A 17213-nucleotide genomic window follows, 5' to 3' on the forward strand; every position below is an offset into this window, starting at 1 on the left:
TAGTGTCAATTTTTTATGTGAATATAAAAGAATATTTCTTGAAGAAAGAATAAAACCATGTTTACAAATTAGTGCAAATTCTTTTTTTTCACCATTTCTATACTGTCCATTTGCTTTGCACAGATGTAGACATATACATATTAAAGAGATTAGACCCAGACAAGTCTAACAGAAAATATAAAGTCAGACCTACAGCTTATCCTTATTAAAGGAAAACATTAGTATTGCTTACAAATGTGATGACAAGCAAATGTTTCCTTGAGAAAAGCTGAATACTTTTACTTCATATTGATAAAAGTATGTTTTAAGTGAAACATTTCATTAATTCTACTGAATGCTTTAGTCTGATAACATAGAGCTCTAAAACCAAATTTCTAAAAAGGGTTCACAATTTTTTTCAATTACATAAAATAACATATTCCATAATTAGCCATTGTGTCAAGTCATAAATTGTTATCCCAACAAAGTGCCTTTGAATCTAATGAAAATAATCATGCAAGCAATACAGGGAACAAATTGTTAAGCACCACTTGGGTTAAATATTCCACATAATGTGAAAGAAAAAGACACAAAAATCATAGTTAAATAATTATTCACCTTAAAAATTCAGAATAAATTCAAGAATGATTCAATTTATCAACTTTTATCATTTGTTGACTAAAACAAGAAGGTTGGGGATTCTGAATTCAATTGCTGGTGATCAAACTTCTGAATTGTATTACTCAAAGGAGGTAGTTCAAGTTAAAAACTAGTGCTATACCAAGTAGTCAACCACAAATTCATTTGCAAACAATTACTACAAAAATTGCTGTCTATAGACTTCCAGTTTTACCACACCCATTGACTCTCAGTGAGTGAGGTGTTGTCTTCAGAGACACTTGTTACAGTCCAGTAGGGCAAGAAACATGCACATACATGTGTTGAACACAAAATTCTCATGCTGGTGGAGGCTGATGGGGGTTGTAGTGGTTGGGGAAGGCTGCCCTGGGCTAAGAAGCCCAAAACAGCAGCTGGGGTTGTACACAGCCTGTGCATTATCTGAGAACATAGTCTGAAAATCTCATTCATTATTTAAATTAATCCTCAAAGTAAGTTTTCAGGAAGACAAAAAAAATAAAAATAGGAGAAGTTGTAATTTTATTAAACCCAGTTAGGATTAAAATGTGTTACTATTGCCAAAAGGCAGTCAATCATCTGTCTCTTCTACTTCCAAGAAGTTTAGTTAATTTACCATGTTTCATAGCAACATATATAGTAAAGTATAAAATCATTAAACATTAAGGTACAAAATCTGTGTTAGCCATTTCTCCCTACAAATTCAGACCAGGGAAAGAGCTCAGAGAGTTCTAAAATAAACTAATCAGCAAGTTAAGTAGAACAGCCAGTTCTTAAAACCCAAGAGGTAGTCACCAGACTTATGAAAGCTTAAAAAACAGAACTTGAAAGTCTATGAAGGCTCTGACAGTAACACACTTAGGCTGCAATCCTATACACACTTACCCGGGAATAAGTCCCATCGAACTCAGCAGGACTTATTTCTCAGAAGACAAACCTAGGAATGCCCTGTTAAACAGCTTTACTGCTGGAATTAATATTGAAACAGAATAGACTTGTTGTGTTAACATATACACAAAAGCATGTAATACTGCAATTGCAACACCACATATTTTAACCCAGCTTTAATAAAATGCGAACATTAGTCAAGTCTGAAGTAGTTTCAGATTATAAATGTTAGAGTTCTGTGCCCAACCAGTACAAAAGAAAAATGCACAACCCAGATTACATGCCTCGTTTTATTTGAAGTGTGTGAATTATTTGTAATAAAGTTCAAGCTTGCATTACATTTTATTCACAAACACTGATCTATTCTATATAGTTTACTTTGGATGTGTGAGTTTCTTTTTAAACTCAAAAGTCCACTTTGAAACAACCATGCCTTTCACCCTGTGAACATGTACTCACATATACTGTTTCCTCTGGGATTATCAAACTGCCTCAGCAGGAACAATATCGTGCCTTGCTTTTAAGGAGTCAGTAGAACCTTAGAAACAAAATGGTTTATTATGCAAGAATCTTCAGGGGCAACAGCCCACTTCCATAATTTGCACAAAGTAGACAGATTGCATAAACACCTGTGAGGGTGTCTCCTACTGATATTGTTCTCTATCATGATTTTAATTATATGGAAATGTCACTAATATTTCATATCAAAAATTGCTTTAAAAGGCTTTAAAATCCACCATAGGGGCTTCTTTCTTACAAGATTACTTATTCCAGAGCATCTATAGTAAGAAGTTGTTAAACTGAGAAAAAGTACAAAAACAAAATGGCAACTACCTAATTTAAGCATTTCCCTCTGTCCAGTTGCACAATCCAGACCCTGGCTACAGCCAGGGGGCTGTTACACAGTGCGCTCATCTACATCAAGCAGGATATTGCACTATGAAAGCAGTATATAAAAGGCAGGAGCCACACCAAGCAGGATATAGCGGTATGAAAGCGGTATATGGTATGTGTCAATAGGCCCTAACAGTTGTCAGTGCACTTCAATACCACTATAAAGCAGTAGTGTGGCTCCTGCCTTTTATATACCACTTTCATACCTCTTTCATAGTGCAATAACCTGCTTGGTGTAGATGATCCCAGTGTCTGGGACATGTGCATCCAGCCCTTAGGGGAGCAGCATGTGTCCAAGGTTTTCCTTTTAATGTGCAACACCTGAAGATATGGCATCTCTGAATGAATAGGCCATTGAATAGCAAAGAGAATCACACAGTCAGGTGTCCAATGGCCAGAGCCAGAAGCCTATAGAAAAGACTTAAGATTAGTTTTGCAACTTTCAAAAATGTTGAAATTTTACATATTAAGGTTTTTTGTTTTTAAAGGCATCGTTGATTCAGTTCAACAACACAGATTTGGGCTTTCCTGAATTTGGGAAATCTATAATCAGTAGTTATTACAGACTAATCACCCTTCCTATTGAATTAGATCTCAACAGGGCTTGAACTGACATCAGGGTACTACAGCCTTAGAAAACAAATCATGAAGCTAGTGGTTCACTTCCGCTATATTTTGCTAAGAGGCCAAACACCCTCATGCCATGAATGCTGAACAATATAGTGTTTCCAGTTTGGTCATTGTTGTTTTGTAAAGTTAACAGAAAGAACTGGGGTGGGGACACTTTTCTGTGCTGTAATGTTTTTTATAAAAATCAGTGATCATCCTAAACTGAAACATTAAATAGAATTTTAAATATGATGCCAATTGTGGTATTTTTAATACACAATACATAATGACAGCAAATATAAACTTTTTAAGAGTTGTGCTTATCAACAGATACCTCAATTCTACCTAGAAAAAGTCATTAGATGAGCATCGCTTCTTATAATCAGCTGACCAACGTAAATTTACCAGCATATGGGGTCTCACATGGAAAATAGCTGATGCCCAGCATCACAATCTCATTCCTTGTCAGGTAGTTTAAAACAGAAGGTACAAAATAGGTTAAGGACACTTTAGTGCATGCATATCTTCTGTGGTTTAATCTGATGCTGCAGGAGGTACTTTAACAGAGAGGTTCCTTCGGGTATTGGTCACGTGCCGTTGCTGTGCAAGGAAAGAGCGTGCAGGTAGGCAGGAACTAGCGTCTTTGTAGGCAGTAGTTGCATTTATGAGTCTGGATTCCATGCCCAGTTTGTGAAATGCTAAACTCTGGAACGAAACGAGATGGACTACTTAAAACCATGATTCTTTGCATTGCATTCCATTCTCAAATACTAGTGCAGATTTCCACTCTTACTCAAAACTATTCATTTATAAAAAATTTTTTTGAAAAAAATCATACAGAGTATGAAAACAAATATACCCTTACTTTGCTTCTGAACTGTATTTAGTATGCCATACAACAGAAAATGTTACACATCATATTTATATAGTCTTCTCAGAAGATGGTTGAATTAAATGGTACAACTTGCTGCTGTTCATAAATGCCACAGAACAGTTTGTAAACGTGTCGGATAAGAAGAAGAAAATAGTTCCCATACAATGACTCTGTTTGCAGTTAAGGACAACACATGCTTTAATTAAGCCATGGGTTGTTGAATCAAGGGTGGTCATTACATTGGAATCACCAAAGACTATGAGTGAACTATGGATTGTTAATCATGAATAACCCTTGAAGAGAATCCATGGCTTATTGTTGGATTGTCGACTGTGTGGTTATTCAATCCATGGGCTGTTATTACATCCAATCTCAGAATTGTGGGTTGCACATGGGTTGTTTTATCAGGCTATGGAGGCAGCTCTTTGGTGTCGCAAAGGCTCCTGGGATATTGGCTGGGAGCCAGCAAGGGGGCAGAACAAAATAACCACAATCTGGAAAAACACCCCATGATGTGCTTGATCATCTGGTGGCCGTATCATTGGTTAAGCCATGGGGTGTTGTTACATGTGTTACAGGTCACAGTGCCTAGCATACTGCTGATGCTAAATGTATGTTAAATACTTGTTACAGTACCAGCAGGTAAGATGTAGACCATTTCATTCCTCTTATTGGTGTATTTAAAGAAATGAGGAACTTTCAAATTTCAATAACCAGTTTGACAATTTTGCTCTGAAAATATGGTTTTTTAAATATATTCTCCCCAATACACACACACACACACACACACACACACACACACACACACATATTTTAGCTCACCTTGTTATACCATGCAGACACAATTAATTTTTCTTCATGATCATGTAGCTTGGCCAATTTGCATTCTCCCTAAAAATAATTTATAACTGTTAAAATATAGGAAAAAGAAAATATACGGGCCTTAACATTCAAAGCTAACTGACTGACCGATTAAAGTTTATATAATTTAGTATAGCAATCCATAATTAGGGATGTCGTGGAAGTCCACAAGGGAGGTAGAGTCTGGTGGACTCCCCCAACCCCACCCCGCTCTGCCTCCCAGACCCTGTTCGCCAAGCCGCTGCCGCCTGTTCTCTCAGCAAGGTGTCATTTTGTAAAAACATGGGGGTGGTTGGGTTTTTGAGGTTTTTTTGTAATTCAATGTTGCATAAATGGTGGCCATAAAGCGGCCGTTTATGCAACATTACAGGTGCTTCCTGAGGCAAGCCCCCCAAATGACCCAAAACACAAGTTTCTGGAAGGGTCAGGTCACATCCTCCAGAAACCTGTATTTCCGGTCGTTTGGGGGCTTGTCCCTGGAAGCACAACATCACCATGGCTAGTGGTAGGGTGGGGCCCTGCATGTGCACGGTGGGGCCAGCTGCGTGTGCACCTGGACCTGGTATTGCTCACCGGCAGTAGTAGGTCCCAGTTGGATCCTACCCTGTATTTCTCTGGTGACAAACATAGAATTTTAGATGCTCCTCCTTTCTTACCCTCCCCACTAGTGACAATTCTTGAAATAAATTTGGTTACTTCTATAAGGAAAGATGCTAAAACTGGTTTTTACCTCAAGTGTTTCAATTCTTTTATCTTTTTCTGTCAGCTGTTTTCTCAACAACATGATTTCAGCAGATGCTGGATTTAATTTGGGGTCCAATGTTTTTATCACCTGCACAAAGATGAACATAAACTGTATTTGGCAACCTTACCTTTGATCTAGTGACAAAACATATTCAGAAGTAAGATATGGAATAGTACATAAAAAGAAACAGCACAATATTTACCAGTCTGGCCGAAAATGCCAACTATATTAAAAGGATTTAGAACTAATCCAACTTTAAACATAGAATTAATTCACCTTTAAATGTGCAGGAAGTTGGCATGAGAGTGGGGTGTCCAGTTCTAGATTGATAAAATAAATTGACATTATAAAAAATATACTCACACTTCTTGCCTTTTCCAAGTACATCTTATACCGCTCTTCCATCGACTTCATATCTTCGTCTTTCTTATGTAAAGCTGCTTCCAGTTCTTCAATTTTTTGTGCTATTTAGTAGAAAACTCAATTTAATGATTGGTGGATTCAAATATTACTTATCTAAACCCGAAGCAACTGATGAAATTAAAGAAGATCTGGGATACAGCAGACTCCAAACAGATTCATTTGTTAATTATAATATATTAAGATGGAAAGGGGAACATCTGGCCCACGGTCTGTCCTCTGCCTCCTCTCTCACAGCAATTAGGCTTTAAAGAATTAGGTGTTTTTTAAAAAAAAACATGGACAACATTTGGGGTGGTGCGTGTGTGAATGAATGGTTATGTGGGGGAATGAATGGATATCTTTGCTTGTTCTCTGTGAGAATGTATGTGCGATAAAGAAAGTGTGGCCCCACCCACTGTAATTTTAACCCCATCCATTTTTTGTGGGGGTGCTCACTTCAACCAAGGGGCCCCTGGAAGGTGTCCCAGAAAAGAATGTGGCCCTAGGTTGAAAAAAAGTTCCTAATCCCTGTAGTAAGAATACAGGCTGTAAATACAGTAAGTGATATATAAATCATCATCATCATCATCATCCCAACAATAGATAGCCAAGGGGTGGGCTACTTTGTGGGTCTCTTCTCCTTACTGTTGTTCACCATTATATTCAGAAAGCACAGCTCAAACTTTCTCAAGTACTGAGACTAATAATATAATATAGAATTATAAGAACAAATTTTTCCATTTACCTTCTTGCAATGTTTTGCAGACTAGTGGTACAAGTTATTAAAATACATACGGTAGTATCCAACTGTGCCCCAGTGCCAGCACTAATGATGCTGTGCTACTGTACACCAATGCTGGTGCAATACAACTAGTGCAATCGGAAAAAGCAGCGATTTCCTACTGAAATGTGGTGGTGCAGCTGAATTTCACTGGCAAATCACCATCTTCTCCCATTGCCCCAAGAAGCGCCAGTTATGTTGTACAAGCGTTGGTTTACGGTAAAGCAGTATCATTAGTGGTGGGGCACAGTTGGATACTACTCATACAGGTTAGTTGTGGTCAAAAATGACAGTCACATCAAATCACTTACCATTTTGATTTAGATCTGGCTGGAGGTCTGCAAGAAGAGCCTCCTTCTTCTGCAACTCATCGTGAACTTCGCTCAATTTCTCCCTATAAGATTAAGAATTTTTGGATCAGAGGTCAAATCATACCAGTATGTCATATTCTCATATATCCAACATAACTGAATAAAATCTCTTTATACTTGTATTTGTCTTATTATATTTAAAAATTGGACCGAAAGCAAGAATCACTTGTTTTTAGTTTGCCTTAGAATGAATAAGTGTGAATCCCAAATAAAATACACATATTTTCAGAGCCTACAAGTAGTAAACTCAATAGCTTTTAAAACAGGGTGACTTCTATGGCAAATATTTTAGGCCTTATTGACACACAGAATTGCAAACATCTAGCTAAATGCATGAAGATGAGAAAATAATTTTGCTAACAGATATAAACCAGATCAAAAACAACAGCAGCTTAATTTAGCGACACTTTTGAGCGAATATAGAATATTCCAAATACAATAGTGCATGGATAGAGGCAGGGGGACTTAGGTAACTGAACAGAATTCTCAGTGGGGATTACCAAAGGGGATTGATACTTGTATTGAGGAGGGTTGATAGGGGCTGGAAGAGTCTCTCCACTGCTAATACCAGCATTCAGCAGAATGCAGCAGCAGGGTGCTTCCGCCCCCACTGATTCTCTTTCGCCTCACCCACATTCAATTACGCAAGCATCCCCCACTGCTTGTGCAATGGCAATTTAGCAGTTCCAGGGCAACCTGAAGTGAATGGAAATGCTAATTTCTGGAAGAAAGCAGGTCAGTGGAGATCACATAAGGGAGCTCAGCCAACCTGCCTCCTTCTAGAAATGAGTGTTTCTGCTCATTTGGGGGCTCCCCCTAGGAAGCTCTAAGTCTCCCTTGTATACCTGGTGGGTTGTACCTTGTGCAACAGATTTGCCAGGACCCACCACCTGCGGAAGGGAATCACCAGGGCAGAAAGGAATCAGTAAGCACCTGTTGGTTTCTGCCCATTATTTCCTCTTATTCCACATTAGCATTGCAAGGCTGGGAAAAGATTAGGCATTCCCCCTCCCACAAAAGATAAAGTCAGAAGAATCTCACATTTTTATAGTTACACACACACACACACACACACACACACACACACACACACACAGAGGTACATTAAAAATGTAGACGTAATGTTTAACTTACATATGTGCTGCTATCTTCTGTTTTAATTTGCTGGACTATAAAATTAAGGTAAAGTGATTAGAAATGTATTAGGTCATATCAATAATCACAATATACGGCAGTAATTCTAACTGCTGCAGAGGAAGCATATGAAAAACCACTGGGTGCTAGTTTAGTCTTTAATGATCACTTGAGGACCAACCCTATGCATGTTTAGAGAGAAAAAAGCCCTACAACTCCTAGCACTCCCAACATGCCAGCTGGCTCTCTAAACATGCACAGGGTTGTGTTCTGCAGCATAATAATGGTTGGCACCCGTAGTCCAAAGATGGATTAGGCAAGAGAAGCTGTATGCAAAATGACTTTCATTTATTCTCATCACTAATTTGTGAACTTCAGGATTGTCCACTGATTTGAATTTGGGTCTCACATGTGGAGATGTAAATTACACCACGCTGGCTCCTTTTTCAAAACCTTTTCCTAAGAATTGATGAACGACAGATTGCTTTTATGTTGGCAGCAAAGTTTCTTGTTCAGAACAAGAACTGCTGAAGCCTGCATTGTGTGGCTTCCTCCACCTGTCTGACATCAGCCTGACATCTGCTGACCATCCACTCATTTGTTCCCCAGGTACAAAAAGGGTGGGCTGCTAGAGGCAGCACCTCTGCACGCATCTCTGCTTTACACGAAGTATGACGCTAGGTGCCCATTCCTTGTTAGCTGTTGCACTGTGGGCCAGGACTATCTACTTTATACTATTTTACATTATTTTATACTTTTATATTTTAACGTGTACCTGGGAAATTCATTGGATAATTTAGTGGGAGGAAGGGGGTGCCCCTATCACTGTGCTCATGGATAGAAGGAGATATGGGATTGCAGTATTATTCACAGGTCAGTTGAGAAGAGGGGATAGGCATCTAATAGCTATCATCCCTTCTTCTGGTTCTTCATCCAACAGGATGGTTCCTGGCTGCCTTACCAGCTTGCCCTCAGGGTCTGCTGCTGCTGCTGCTGCTAAATACCAGGTTGGTCCAAAACAAAATTCCTCTCATCCATGATTTAATTATGGATGAGAGGGCTGACCTGGTATGTATACAAAGACCTGGGTTGGGGAACTTGGAGGGGTTCTCCCAGCTGTGCCCACTTGGGTACTTGGTGCAGCACCAACACTGACTTGAGAGTCGGGAGGGGTTGCTGTGGTCTATAGGAATTATAACTTCCTCTCTAGGTTTCCTGTTCATTCAAGTGAAGATCTTCAGCATCTGTAGCTTGTGTTGGGTAACTGGAAAAGATTAGGGATTCGGCAGATGTCCCATCCATCAGACTCCCTGCCTGGGCTGACCAGGGTGGTCTCAGATTTGGTGTTGAGGATCCCTAGGATTATGATTCTGTGGGTTCTTGACTTCCATTTTGAGGCTGTTGTATCCAGAGTGGCTCAGGACTTCATGGCAGCCATGACAACCATAGGGCGGGTCTCAACATGTCATCGGCCCAATACATGTAAGAGGATGCACACTTGATCTGATTTTCTCAACTGGTAGGAGGATGGTGATCTGAAAGTGGGGTAATTAATCCCCTTGTCTCACTTCCTACTGAGGCTTAGAATTTTGGTGGTCTTCCCCTCTGCGCAAGCGTGGGGGATCTATTAAAACGGTATGCCCCAGAGACTAATGGATTCTGATGGAGTAGAGAGGGTTCTGGGGGATTTTTCTGCTGGTATGGCTGGCTCCCTAAGGAGGTTCGCTTGGCACCTACAGTATATGCTTTAAGACGCCAGTTGAAGACCTTTTTATTCTCCCAGCATTTTAACAGTCTATAAATAAATTTTAACTTGGCATTTTAAATTCGTAATTTTGCATTGCTGCTGTTTTTATCTGGTTGAGCTTTTATATTGTATTTTATATTATGGTTTTATACTGTTGTTTTATACTTTGAATGTTTTTAATTTTTGTGAACCTCCCAGAGAGCTCCGGCTATTGGGCGGTATAGAAATGTAATAAATAAATAAATAAATAAATAAATACTCCTGTAGAAACCCAGATCACTCTGTGGAATGCAGAGATGGCTTGGGTAGTTGACACAATTGTACCCAAGCACCATCTCCTTCTGAGCAGAGCCTGACCAGCTCCTTGGTATACATACACCTGACCTGAGGGCAATGAAGCAAAAACAAAGACAGCTAGAACACTGGTGGATGAAAACTCATGCTGAATCTGATCGAACACAGGTAGAGGTCATTATCGAGCCTACTCTGTGGCAATGATAAGTGACAAAAAAGGGAGTTCTTCTAGCAGAGCTTTTCCAAGTGGTTTGTGGCCTGCTACAATCTAGGTCAGGGAGAGAAATGGTGGAATCCTAGGTAGCACGCTGAGACGAATTTGGATAGTACTTTGAAGATAAAGTCACTCAAATTCGTCATGAATTGGATACTACAATTAATGCATTTCCATTAGTAGAGGTGCCCAGAGCACCGTTTGGTCCAGTTCTACTGGATGAGTTTCAGTTGTTGAGGCCCAAGGTTGTGGATAAGGTTCTTGGCCAAATCTGGTCCACCTGAGTGTTTGATTCTTGCCCTTCCTGGCTTACTACATCTAATAAGAAGGGGATATCTGGCTAGGTCCAGGAGGCTGTAAACTCCTAGAGGGAGGGAGTGGTGCTGGCCTTTTTAAAAGAGGCAGGAATTAGGCCGCTCCTGAAAAAGCCTGCCCTGGACCTGGATGATGTTAACAACTCTACGCCGATAGCCAATAAATCTTTCTTGGGCAAGGTGCTTGACCAGGTAGTTGCCAGACAACTCCACACATTCTTGAATGAAACTAATTATCTAGATCAATTTCAATTGGGCTCCAGGCGTGGTTTTGGAACAGGAACTGCCTTAGTTGCCCTGTGGGATGACCACTGCCAGTAGAGGGACCGGGAAGTGTGACCCTGTTCTCTTGGACCTCTCAGCAGCTTTCGATACCTTTAACCATGCTATCCTTCTGGATAGGTTGTTTGGGCTCCAGTGGTTCTGCTTCTACCCAGATGGCAAATTCCAGAAAGTGGTGCTGAAAGATTATTACTCTGTGCCTTGGCAGCAGTGTATGAGGTATCACAGGGCTCTATTTTATTTCCCATGCTGTTTAACATCTACACGCCTGGAACGCTCTTCCAGAACATTTGAGAACTACAAGTTCAATCGCAGCTTTTAAAGCTCAACTAAAAACTTTTCTTTTTCCTAAAGCTTTTAAAACTTGATGTTGTGCGGACTTTATACTGTTAGTTTTACCCTACCCTGTGCCTGTTGGCATTCTCTTCCCCTCCTTATTGTTTTACTATGATTTTATTAGATTGTAAGCCTATGCGGCAGGGCCTTGCTATTTACTGTTTTACTCTGTACAGCACCATGTACATTGATGGTGCTATATAAATAAATAATAATAATAATAATAACACGAAACCACTGAGGGAGTTTAACTGGCAACCAGCTATCTCTCCTTTTCATCAAATCCAAGTGAAGAAGTCACTGTTATGAATCAGTGCCTGGGCACAATAATGGACTGGATGATGGCCAATGAACTGAAACTCAGTGACGACAAGACAGAGATATTATTACTTGGTGGTTTGTCTACTTGGCTAAATGATGTCTAGCTTGTTTTGGAGGGTGTTGAACTCCCCTAAAAGATTAGGTTGTAGTTTGGGGTTGCTCTTGGATTTATTTATTTATTTATTTATTTATTACATTTTTATACCGCCCAATAGCCGAAGCTCTCTGGGCGGTTCACAAAAATTAAAACCACAATAAAACACCCAACAGGTTAAAAACACACTTACGAAATACAGTATAAAAAGCGCAACCAGGATAAAACCACACAGCAAAGTTGATATAAGATTAAAATACAGAGTTAAAACAGTAAGATTTAAATTTAAGTTAAAATTAAGTGTTAAAATACTGAGTGAATAAAAAGGTCTTCAGCTGGCGACGAAAGCAGTACAGTGTAGGCGCCAGGCGGACCTCTCTGGGCCTCAATCTAGAGCTGTCATTGGAGGCACAGGTGGACTCGATGGCACAGAGCACTTTTTATCTGCTTAGGGTGATATACCAACTACATCCTTATCTAACTTCTGTTATCCATGCTCTGATAACCTCTCATCTGGATGATTGCAATGTGTTTTATGTTGGGCTGCCTTTGAAAATGGCAAAATCATGACTCTGGGATAATAGATAGGATCCACTATTAATTGTATCACCATCTGTTACGTACCCCTTCGCCTTCTGTCCTGGACTCTTGCTCCTGCAAGGTTTTCTGGAGGTCCTCAATCTGCTGCTGCAGCTCTCCAACACGCTCCTTGCTCAGCCTATTGAGAAGCATTTACAAAACACATAAACACAAAACTACATGTATATCTAACATTTAACCCACTTGTTCAAAAAGAAAAAGAAGAAGAAAAACACACTTTTCTTACACACCTGGCAGTCGCTTTCTTTCTCTGCATTTTGTGTTTTGCACTATTTGCCAGTATTTCATCTTCTGTTGCATGCAGAAGATATTTCAAAAATATGGTTCAATGCATTTTATGTTAGAGAAAGTAAAAATCACCTGTTTTCTGTCTCTAATTCGTTTATTGACCGATGCTTTTGTTCTAGCTTCTCTTGAAGCTCCGCAATGCGTTCATTTTCAGACCCTTCTTGTTGCAAGTGGAGCATCTTATTTTCATGCTGTAGCCGAATGAACATTTCTCTGAGGTTGAAAAATAAAGATTGTAAACGCACATATATCAACACTACTTTCTAGCAAAAAACTAGAATGGAGCATTCCATATTACAAAATATTACCAAATAATATTTGTAGAACGAATCATAGGAAATTATTTCAGTTTCACTCCAGCACAAAGACTTTGGATCAGAAAACCCTAAGTGGTGGATGGACTTGTATAATAAGCATGGTAGAGTATTTAATGTTCTTTCCCTCATTTTCTCAGAAACTGAGTGAAAAAGCCTGTGTCAAGTGTCAACCTTGTATATTTTTCATGTTTGGGACTTCAGCTGTAAAGTCTTCACACTGTAATTATGTATGAATAATTCTCTAAGAATCCAGCTTCATTTTGAAGTGGGGCTATAGAATTTCACTTATTATTATATTTCAAGCACATTACTAGACTATTTTATTAAGGAAATCCAGAAAATGCATATAAGGACACACAATTTAAAACTTAAAAAAACTTCTAAAGATTAACTTTTTACATTTATAAGAGCATGCATTTTATATTGTTCAGTCACAACATATTCATAACCCACTTCCCACATGCTAAGATTCTTTTCTTACCTATATTCAACAGGCAGAATTTCAGCAGCAAGATTTTCATAACTTTTGACAGCAGATGCATCTGAAAACATAAAACAGTGTAATAAGGCTATCTCCAGTTTATGCAATAAAAATGGTTCTAAACAAAGAAAAAAGTGTACCTGTTTGATTCAGGTGGTCCTGCTGCATTTGTGAACAGCAGAGCTCTTCATTTGTTTCTTTCAGTGCATCACGCTGTACTATCAACCTCTGAAAATAATAAAAAAAGTTTAATAGTGGTAGATGTAAATCAAAGTAGATCTTTGTCTATGTACTGGAAAAGGCTACTTTCCCTTCTCCTCCAAATGGCACTCCTAAGTAACTCTAGGTAATAAAATTCAACCATTAGACAACTTTATATTATTAAAAGAGATTGAGAAAATGCCTTCTCCTATATGAGCATCTCCAGGCATTACGTTTTTCAGATGCAACCTGCTCTGGATGCAAGGCAGGCATCCATCTGGAGTAGGGCCTTTTCAGTAGTGGCACCCTGATTATGGATGCTCTGCTGGGTCAGCTCCTGGAGAGATTTCTAGGAAAAGGTCAAGGCTATTCAGTTTCAATTGACTTTCGGAAGATAATTTAAGCCTTTTTGTTTCCTTCCTATGTTTTTCAGTTATAAACAGATTTTAATTTTTGTAGATTGGTGCTATTGATTTTAATCTAGATTGTTTAAGGATGTAATCATTTTGATTGTTATAAACTGTCTCTTGGTCTCATCAGCTGGAAAGAAGAGGGAAAATGAATGAAACCGTATTCATGTCTGGTGTCTGTATGAGTCCTGCTGGCCTCCTCCTCAACCCTTTGACCATGTGTTCTCAAACTGTGTTATATTGCAGAAAGAAACCTAACAAGTTTCTCACCCAATGCAGCATACAGTGTAACGCCTCTTTCATCCCATGATTCTTTACTTGATGAAAGCATGGGAGACATAGGCCATAGCAAGATCTAAGGTTTATCCCTGGATCGTCCAGGGGTCAAACCTGTTCATCTAGGTGACACACAGGGGATCCAGTGCTCAGCCAGGAGCGAACCCTGGATGATCCCAGGATAAACCTTAGGTCTAGCTGTGGCCACAGTTACCAACATAGGCTGGGATACAAAGAACCCTGTATATTCTACTAAAGTGCTTCCACATCTCCACAGTAAGAGTTACGTCGTATCAATTCTTCATGCTTGATGTAGCCCCTTGTACTGTATTGATTGCCACTCCAGAGATACCCCCAATCCTTATGAGCAGTTTTTCAGGAAATGTGAGGGGCTATAATGGACAAGGAGGCTTGAAAACCTTAATGTGCATGTATGGAAGATAGAACACAGCCCTGATAGGCACTTTGTTTTGCTGATTTTGAAGAAATAATGGCCTATCATTGATTAAGAGAGCAATCTTTTGGTCCATGTAGGGCATCCCAAAGGTCACAGGATATTAAGGATCCACCACCACCACCACACACACACATGCACAACTTTGCAAGGGGGAAATCCAAGTAGCTCCAAGGCCCATCTAGTTGGAAATAACAAAATTTGAGGAACAGGAGATCATAAAGGCCTCCATCCTTCTCACACCCTGTCTGGCTCTTGTCAGCAGAGTATTGTTTAGACAAAGCGCTCCAAAGTCCACAGGACTACACTCTAAAAGGTAGCAACGTTAATACCTCTTTAACTAGATTGGCCTAAATACAAATCTTACCTTCTCGCTGAGAAGCCTCTTCTGACTAAACCACTGTTTAAACCACTGTTTGATGTTTAAGAGCTCATAAATCAATACTCAATTAACTTAAGCAATGTAAGTATCTGCTGTGTTTGCAAGCTTCATTTTGACACTATTTAAGAACTACTTACCATTACAGCACTGCTTTCTCCTGTTTTTCATTTTCTGTAGTTACATCCCTTGAAACTGAGAGGGTTACATTTCCTCTCACCGACAGAAAATGGCCCGCCAGCATGGTATCCCCTTACCTATCTTGCATCCTAGGTATTTTAAGAACATGTTAATGTATTTCTATTACACACTTAGAAGCTTTACCTCTTTCTCTTTAATTAATGCTTCATGCTTCTCTTCTAGTCGCTTCAGTTCAAATGCCAGTGTATCAGCTCTTTTGGATTCTTCAGAGAGTTTGTTATGAAGTTCTTGGACCTTGTTTAAAAAGGCAAATGCACCATCACTTTAAAGGGTTTCACAACTAGTTTATTTAATACAAAGTTTAATACAAAGTTCTTGGGGTGGAAGTGGAGCTGAAGTAATATCACAGTTAAAACTCCTCTGTCATTTCACAAGAACATTTTCATGATTTCCTATTATTAGCTTTATACTCCCTTTCAGCAACACCTCAAATTCCATTTCCTCCCTAAAATATGCTCATTACAGGTAATCATCACACTGCATCATGAAAGCTCTGGTCACCAGATTCAATTAATAAGGGTCCAAATATTGTAGTGGAGGGCTCCACAAAGAAATATCATACTAGTCTCCATGGTTTTAACTCAAATACCCTGTTGGTTGTAGGCGTGCAAACTCTAACAGGAACCCTGAGCCCACCTACCTATAGGGATTGCCTCATTCGTTTTAGTGAAGGAACAGGTCTCTATAGGTATATACATCAAACTCAGCACAAAGCCCATGTATTCAGCGGAACACACACACCCACACACCCCACTTCTAGACTGAAAAAAAGGCCCAGCATGCTTTTTGTTTAGATGTGCATGCACCAACATTGTTATCTTTTCGGTGCCAGGTCAAGACTTTTCTCTTCTCCCAGGCATTTAACAACCTATGCTGAGTTTTGTAAATGACCCCAGAATAGTTGTTTTTAAATGGTTATGGTCTGTTTTTGTTTGTGTTTTATGCTGTTTATGGTTTAAAATTTTGTATATTTCTTTTTAATATTCACTGTTTTTAACTTTTGTAAACCACCCAGAGAGCTTCAGCTACTGGGTGGTATATAAATGTAAATAATAATAATAATAATACATGGGGGGGAATCGAATCTACCTCACATTTAGGGTGGGGGGAGGAAGCTTAAGTGCACATGTGAATTAGTTCTGAGCCAAGCACCACAACCTTTTAGAAGTTAAAATAATATGAAAAAACAGAAGTGCAAACAGGATGTTAAGAAAAGCTCATATCTTACCTGCCTTTTGTACGTTTCTAGCTGTGCTCGGGCCGCGTTTGCTTTCTTTAGCTCTTCCTCTAGGCTAACTGTATTGTGCATATACATCATATTTGTTTCCTGAAGAGATTTCACCTGTCTGCGAAAGTCATTTAGGTCTTCTAATTTTTTACGATACACCTCAACAGTTGATTCCAGCTTATTTGTCTTATCAGCAACCGTCCTGCAGTGACAAACCATGAATTGAGGGTTTCTTACTCAGAAATGACAGGACTACTAGAGAAGTTATTAAACTCCCTTTTCAAAACCATGGCTCTAATTGTTTTCAGGGAACAAAGTGCAAATGAGTACTCAAAAGTGGAATAAGAACTGATTTGTCAAACATTCATTTTTTAGTTTTCATAGAGTACAAGCCATGGGACTGATACAGATTAAACTACTAGTTGAGACATTGGGAGTTTTCAGTTACACATCAGTATGTGATGGAGATGAATCCTTAACCAGAGTTTATGAAGGGAGCTAACGTAAATGAATAAGGTCTCTTTTAGGCCTCTCTTTTCAAGATGGAACATTACAAAACAGTAATGCTTCAGCCTCTAATACTACACTTTTGAAGTGGAATT

The 17213-nt window shown here is 39.2% G+C and overlaps 1 protein-coding gene across 1 annotated transcript in view; it reads right to left on the bottom strand.

Annotated features, from left to right (window-relative positions):
* Positions 1 to 17213, bottom strand: part of HOOK1 (hook microtubule tethering protein 1) — a 42878-nt gene continuing 25665 nt past the window's right edge. Inside the window, exons 11-22 of the mRNA XM_063138252.1 lie at positions 16612 to 16813; positions 15507 to 15617; positions 13603 to 13690; positions 13463 to 13523; positions 12737 to 12877; positions 12401 to 12494; positions 8175 to 8209; positions 6981 to 7063; positions 5850 to 5950; positions 5472 to 5573; positions 4703 to 4771; positions 1 to 3711 (exon numbers count right to left, since the gene is read on the bottom strand). Of these exons, the coding sequence (XP_062994322.1) occupies positions 3541 to 3711; positions 4703 to 4771; positions 5472 to 5573; positions 5850 to 5950; positions 6981 to 7063; positions 8175 to 8209; positions 12401 to 12494; positions 12737 to 12877; positions 13463 to 13523; positions 13603 to 13690; positions 15507 to 15617; positions 16612 to 16813 (1258 nt within the window). The 3' untranslated portion in view covers positions 1 to 3540. The remainder of the gene's footprint in view (positions 3712 to 4702; positions 4772 to 5471; positions 5574 to 5849; positions 5951 to 6980; positions 7064 to 8174; positions 8210 to 12400; positions 12495 to 12736; positions 12878 to 13462; positions 13524 to 13602; positions 13691 to 15506; positions 15618 to 16611; positions 16814 to 17213) is intronic.

Source organism: Elgaria multicarinata, chromosome 1 (assembly GCF_023053635.1).
Source record: "Elgaria multicarinata webbii isolate HBS135686 ecotype San Diego chromosome 1, rElgMul1.1.pri, whole genome shotgun sequence".
In the NCBI taxonomy this organism is placed as follows: Eukaryota; Metazoa; Chordata; class Lepidosauria; order Squamata; family Anguidae; genus Elgaria; species Elgaria multicarinata.